Source organism: Mus caroli, chromosome 19, assembly GCF_900094665.2.
Source record: "Mus caroli chromosome 19, CAROLI_EIJ_v1.1, whole genome shotgun sequence".
Taxonomy (NCBI): Eukaryota; Metazoa; Chordata; class Mammalia; order Rodentia; family Muridae; genus Mus; species Mus caroli.
Genome location: NC_034588.1, coordinates 7864965 through 7871994, shown reverse-complemented (window position 1 = coordinate 7871994; position 7030 = coordinate 7864965). Strand labels below are relative to the sequence as shown.

At 50.5% G+C, this 7030-nt stretch overlaps 1 protein-coding gene across 3 annotated transcripts in view; it reads right to left on the bottom strand.

Moving 5' to 3' along the window:
* The window catches only part of Vwce (von Willebrand factor C and EGF domains), a 32323-nt gene extending 25793 nt beyond the window's left edge, over positions 1-6530 (bottom strand). For 2 of the 3 annotated variants that reach the window (XM_021151552.1, XM_021151554.1), the window contains exons 1-4: positions 6186-6530; positions 3526-3620; positions 3338-3427; positions 2553-2681 (exon numbers count right to left, since the gene is read on the bottom strand). In XM_021151552.1, coding sequence (XP_021007211.1) covers positions 2553-2681; positions 3338-3427; positions 3526-3620; positions 6186-6295 — 424 coding nt within the window. In that variant the 5' untranslated portion in view covers positions 6296-6530. The remainder of the gene's footprint in view (positions 1-2552; positions 2682-3337; positions 3428-3525; positions 3621-6185) is intronic. The other variant, XM_029472602.1, reaches the window with a different exon arrangement.
* Between the last annotated feature and the right edge of the window lie 500 nt (positions 6531-7030).

Sequence of the window (7030 nt, the reverse complement as noted above, 5' to 3'; positions counted from 1 at the left end):
GAGGGGAGGGGAGGGGAAGGGAGGGGAGGGGAAGAGAGGGGAGGAGAGGGGAGGAGAGGAGAGATCCCTGGATCTAATTTCTTTCCCAGTCATTCCTCCCAGTATACAGTTCAGTCCCTTCAAACATTTCTCCCAGCTGTTCCTCCCACAGTTCCCCAGCATCTGCCTCAATAGTCCCTCCTCGCTATAATGGCTGTTCTTGCCTCTCTGCTCAGCTCAGCTCCTCCTTAGTCGACTGTCCCCTAACTGGATCTTCGGCACCGACTGCTTCCTCTTACTCTGCTAGTGCAATTCCCTTCCACATCTCCCTCCAACGTTTTTTGAAAGAGAATCGTTTCTGGGCCAGCTCTAACTCCAGGTGATCACCGTGTCTCTCTGGTTCAGTCCCGGGAATGAATGTATTTCTTCTCCCTTTTCTTGACATTTTTCTTCCACTTCTTGATTCCCAAGTTTTTCCATTTCCACCTGTATTTTTTTTCCAGTGGCCCAGACAGGAAAAGGAGATAAGGGGTGGGGGGGACCCTGCTGCTGAAAACCACATGGGGTCCATCCCAACAACCACCTCAGTAACACCCTCCATGAGAAGCAAAGGCAGCTGGAAGAAAGCTGGGTTAGCAGAGCGAGAGCAGGCAGCCGGGGCAGAACATACAGTGAGGAGACGACTGAGCCAGGAGAAGCGGACCTAAGCAGATAAGCTAGAACAGTTGTTACAGTGAAAGAAATTAGATTCAGGGATCTCATATTCTCTCTCTCTCTCTCTCTCTCTCTCTCTCTCTCTCTCTCTCTCTCTCCTTCCTCCCTTCTCCTTTGTCTCCTATCTAGTGTTAAAGGATGAAACCAGGAATAAAGGGTGGGAACTACAAGGAGTTATTACCTCGTTTTATAAAGCACACATATAAGCCTTATATACACATTTTTACACAAGCGCGTTGCACGCCCAGATAAAGGAACAGAGAAAGCATTTCATTTTATTAGTAACACTTGGGTTAGGACTCCAGAAGACATTCATTTCCAGTGTCCTGCTTACTTTCAAATGCTTCCAAATGAATTCTCCTTTACTTTACTATTCACTGAGAGAACAGTAAATGTTACTGTTAAAACTTCAAAAAGGGCAGGTGGGGTGGTAAACTCCCAGTCCTTGGGAGGCAGAGGCAGGCAGATCTGTGAGTTTGAGACCAACCTGGTCTACAGAGTCTCATCTTCTCTCAAAACAAACAAACAAACAAACAAAAAGAGAACAGAACAGAACAAACAAAAGCCCTCCAAAAGAGGACAAGGGAGATGGGTCAGTTAATAAAGTGGCTGCTATACAAACATGATCCCAGACACCCCAGCATCCACTAAAAGCTGGCACAACAGTGCCCAGCACTAGAGGATTCAGGGCATGGAAACACTGAATCCCTAGAACTCATCAGCCGCCCCAGCCAAACCAATGAGCTCTAGGTTTCCTGAGAGACCCTGACTCAGAAACTAAAGTTGAAGGCAATGGAGGAATAGAATGTTAATTTTGGCCTCCACCCGCCTGGGGTCATCCAGACATGCACACGTACACACCACAAGTACAAAAACAAACAAAACACCAAAACCACCTGCAACTAGGCTTTGCCTCTGAGGAGATGGACTAGAAACTGGTCATAGTAACCAACCACTCCTGGTAAAAGGCACACACTCTGCCTATAGTGACTTTTAAAGTCAAGAAAACAAATCACAGGGGCTGGAGAAATGGTTCAACTGCTTAGAGTGCTTGTTCTTGCAGAGAACCCCGGTTCAATTTCCACCACCCACATGGCAGCATCCGTTCTAAGAGGTCTGATGACTTCTGGCCCCTTAGTGTACTCCACACATATGGTACATATACATATAGGCAAAACACCCATATACATAAAATAATTTTTAAAACATTAAACCATCTCAATATTTAAAAAGACAAAACAGCCGAGCCCGGGAGTGGTGGTACACACCTTTAATCCCAGCACTCGGGAGGCAGAGGCAGGCAGATTTCTGAGTTCGAGGCCAGCCTGGTCTACAAAGTGAGTTCCAGAACAGCCAGGGCTATACAGAGAAACCCTGTCTCGAAAAAACAAAAAAAACAAAAACAAAACAAAAACAAAAACAAAACAAAACAAAAAAAAACAAAAAACAAACTTTGACAAAATAATTACTGAGTTTTAGTTCCCTTAGCTTTGAAATGTCAGTTTACTCCAATCCTGGCTCCATGTCCCTCTGCAAGCCCAGCGGTATGGACATGCTTACTCAATGCCCTTATTATATTGGAGCTGTCTTTGTCCTTGTCTCCCTGCCTCATATCTGGAAGCTCACTGATAGCAGCCAGTGTTTGATCACCTGTCACCTCCATCCCAGCTCTGCTGCTGTCCACGAGTACATGTGTGATAACAGGAGGAATATATCCTCAGGTGTGATAACAGGAGGTCGCATGCTTCCCTGCCCCTCTCTTCTAGGTACTGGACTCTAGCTGGCTGGGGTAGGGGTGGGGGGATTGTGGGAGGAGATGCCATTCCACCTTCTCCTTTCCCCACTTCCAGGCTTCTCACCCGCACACCGGATACCAACAGCTGTCTCAGTCATCAAGAAACCCACAGGGCACACTCGGGCTACCTCCTGACAGCCACCATGGTTACAGGTGAGATCACAGCCATACTCCCCGCAGGATCCATGGGCTTCTAAAACAAACAGCACAGGGGTACGGGTCAACACAGCTGAACAGCAGGTGTCAGCCTGACGTCTCAGATGTCCTGGGGCTTCTCCAGAATCCTGTTGCAGGGTTGGACTTCCTGCCCACTTCTACATGGCACTAGCCATGTTGATGGTTAATTCAACTTCACAAGATCTTGAATCAAACAGGAGAGAACCTCTGGTCATATCTCTGAAGAAGTTCCTAGACCGGGTTGAGATGGGGAGACACACTAACTCTGGAAGGCTGGGAGCCGAACTAATGAGAAAGAGAGCCAGCACAGGGGTTCAAATCTTTCTGCTTCCTGCCTGTGCAATGTGAACCGCTGCCTCACTCTTCTGGCACCATGCCTTCTCCACCCTGATAGACTGTTCTCTTGAACTCTGAGCCAAAATTAACCTTTCCTCCTTTAAGTTGCTTTTATCAGTTATTTCACCACATTCTCAACAAATGTAGCTAATATATCATGGGAACCAAGAAAAGCCATAACGTCTTTGTCTCAGCAGTCGGATAGGTATGAAATTGCCTGCCACACAAGATGTCTTGAAGATGCCAAGCTAGAACCTATCTCAGGTCTCCAGTGCCAGACACAGAATCTTCAAATTATTTTGGTGACCCTCATCTGCCATTGTCCATCCCAGTTACCTGGGCAAGTGGCCCCTTGCTCTCCATCCTGGCAGGAACAGACATTGGGGGCGATGCAGATGCCACTCCCACAGCCAAAGGAGCAGAGGGCTGAGAGGAAAGATGGAGGTGAGGGAGCAGGACCTAGCAATGCACAGCACTGGTGTGTGCTGAGAAGGCTTGGGTCACAAGGATGGATGGGTACTTACGCAGGGTACAGTGCCCGCTGCCCATGGAAGGGGCCCAGCCAGGGCAGCAGCCACTCCCAAAGCCAGAGAGGCAGACGTGGGGCCCCAGACGACGTCTGCAAGAAAAGAGAGCACTCCACAATTTGTAGGAAGAGAGCTTCCAACTCCCAAGTCATCCACTGGTCTAAAGGACACACCCCACCACCCCACCTCCCCCTGCCTGGTGCAGGACCAGACAAACATGTACGAGAACAGATATAAGCTATGAACAGAGAGCAAAGGAAATGAAGGAGAGACCAGAAGAAAAGATGAAGGGAGACTGCAGTTGAGCAGCATGGGGGGCGGGGGGGGGGAGGTGGCTGCTTTGGGACCTGTCCTCTTATCACTAAGATGGCTGAGACAGGAGGATCACAAGTTTGAAGCCTGTTTCTTGGGCTATATGACTATATTTTTGTTATTATTGTTTTGGCTTGCTGGTCTGGGACTTGCTATACAAACCAGGCTGGTCTGGGACTCACAGGGAGCTACCTGCCTTTGCTCCTTCCTGAGTTCTGGGATTGAAGGTATGTACACCCAGAAATATAATGTCTAACACACTCACTCTCATCCCTCACTCAGGTCTTTTGTTCACATCTTCTTCCCCAAAGCCTCTCTTGCTGACCTTAGCCTGCTCTGCTGTTCTCCACCGTTCTTTCTAGGACACTCGCTTACTTGTTAATTTCATGACATCTTCACTGTCCATATCCTCTCTACTCCTCAAGGACAAGGGCTTCCTTCTATTATTATTATTTACTTATTTTATGTATGTGAGTACACTGCAGCTGTCTTCAGACACACCAGAAGAGGGCATCAGATCCCCATTACAGATGGTTGTGAACCACCATGTGGTTGTTGGGAATTGAACTCAGGACCTGTGGAAGTGCAGTCAGTGCTCCTAACCACTGAGCCATCTCTCCAGCCCAGGACAAGGGCTTCTTATTTGTTCAGTTCTACATCTAAAGTAAGTCACAACTGCTCAATTGGTAAAGGAAAAAGCAGGTCTGGGTGGCATTCCCCTAGGATGGCAACAAGGTACCCATGGCCCTCCACCCTCTGGGGCCAGTGTCTAAAATGTCAAACTGCAGTCTGTAAGGCCATGAATATGTTACTGCCCTCAATATCAAAGGACAGCAGCACCCAGGTAATGGAAACAGCTCAGTGGGGACTGACTCTGGGAGGGCTTATGGAGCCTTGAAGGGCTTCAGGAGAAGGTCACTGGAAGGACAGCTCCCCTGCTGAGTGAGAAAGAAGACCAGAGACTCAGTATGAAAATGAGGAAGGAGAGGGCAATACAGACAGATGGACCAGCCTGAGCATGGGCTAACCGGGAGATTAACAAGGGCTAGAACTCCTGGAGCCATGGAGCAAGGACCATGAATCCAGGCAAAGCAGTGGGCACCAGATGACTTTCCCCACGTACTCAGAGCTGATGGGAATTCCATCCCACCAACCAGAACACCCTCTATGCCTGTCCATGTATCAGACAGAAATGATACAGGATAAGACGAACTTGCTTGGCTCTTCGGGTTAATAATCTGTGTCAAATGTGGAAACCTAGGGGGAAACCATAGCAGTACAGAAAAGTTTGCTGGGGATTCTCCCTAGGGCCAAGTCCTTTTTTCCTCTCAGAAGTCAAAACCAGTGAAGACAAACGAGACCAACAGTAATGTCACACATAGAAACGATGATAGCAACAGCTGAGGAGGAGAATCCGGCAGCTGGGATCTACAGAACAACTTAATAGCTAAGCCAAAGGGGGCTCTGAAAGGGGCGTGAGGTGCCATCGAAGTGGTAAATGGTAGGGTGCCTGTGGAAGCTGGTGGCGTTCCACTTCAGATAGGCAAGGGTAGGGTACCCACCAGAAAGCCCCAAGGAGCTTTTCGTGTGTGGCACAGTGATGCCAGGGAGACAGGTGGTGAGAGATCTGCAGGAACTGCAAGAGATCGCAGAACCCACGTGCTGGGCGGTAAGCTCTTCCTCCAGGGCTGCCCCTCTGTGCACCCCTGGGAAGATGTGGCCGTGGGCCAGGCCACCCGCTGACAACGTGTTCCCTTGCTATAAGCATCACGCACACACGATCACCACTCCCTCATCACCCCTTAGTGGTAGAGGTTTAAGACAAACTTAGGGGAAATGATTGGGTTTGGAAAGACACGCCTCCCGCCTGTCGCCTGCGGCCTCCCGCCTCCCCGGCCTGTGCACACATGCGCAGATACCAAAGCATAACCCTGAGCCACCGGTGGCTCCAAGGTCCACCGGGCGCAGAGAGCAAGAGACACTGAGAAAACCCCCAACCCCAAAGCAACGTGTGCAGAAGCGGAGGGGGTCCCGCACTACCAAGGAAGAAAGCCAAGCAGTTGAGACCAATTGGCATGTGCTGGGGTTCCCTAGCCAGAGGATCAGCCTATTCCCATAGTACAAGATTCACTTGGTGCCGCGATCTCCCATCTCCCAGATTCCTTAGCCAGAGCAGTCCCCAGCCAGGGCCACCCTACTGGTACAAACTACTGTCTCTTTGTCCAGACCCCTGGTGTGCCCTCGCCACAGAGGATACAGGTCCAGCAGCTGTCCTATGCTAGTGCTTTCCAGCTTCACTCAGTGGCGCTAGAAGGCTGGGCCGCTGAAAGGCACCGGGCTCTTACCTCTCCGCAGAGTAGTGCCCTGGCGCCTTCCTCCCGGTGTAGCCTCGGGCTGAAGACCCCAGCAACGGGATCAAGATGTAGGCGACATGGAGCAACAGTCTAGCCCACATGACTGGCAGCAGAGGTCCTGGACTCTACTGGGCTCAGGCCCCGCACCGGGGAGGGGGCTACCGACCTTGTCCCTCCTCCTGGAAGCGATCTGGTTCCCCCACAGCTGGCAGGGACTGAGGACGACGAGAAGAGGGCTGGTGTTTAGGGGAGGACTGCCTAGGCGGGTGGGGGTGGGGGTCCTTGCACCTTGGAAAGAAACACACAAAAGGAGCGCCGCCCGCCGGTGCCTCTCCGGGAGGCGTGGAGCCTGGGGCGGGAGCAAAGATCAGGGACCCCGAGGGCGGGGTTTCACCCTCGGCCCACACCCCCAGCCTTGGTTTGGGAGTCGCTTTCCACAGAATGACTGAAGGCTTCGAACCAAGTTGGAAAGAAACTTCAGGAACAAGGTTTTTGAGTTTTCGTAGAATCCAATCTGAATTCTCAGTAGGTGAGACTTGTGGACACTCAAACCCAGGGCTCTGAAGCTAGGCAGTTTTGACTGTCCCCAAGCCCATCAGATGGTCAGGATAAATGGTCAGGATAGTGTATTGGTGGTTTAGTCTGCTTCCTTGCCAAAGGACATTAGCCTATTTTGAACCCACAAGCTACCTGGTGGGAGTCCAATGGTTGAGTGGACAGCTTCCTAGGTCACCTGGGAGGTAAGAAAGCAGTGCGCAGTTGGTAAGGGAGCTAGGGGCACAGAACTAGAAGGTTCAGTTTTTGGGCTCCTTCGAAGTTGGCTCAGTGTAGAAGAG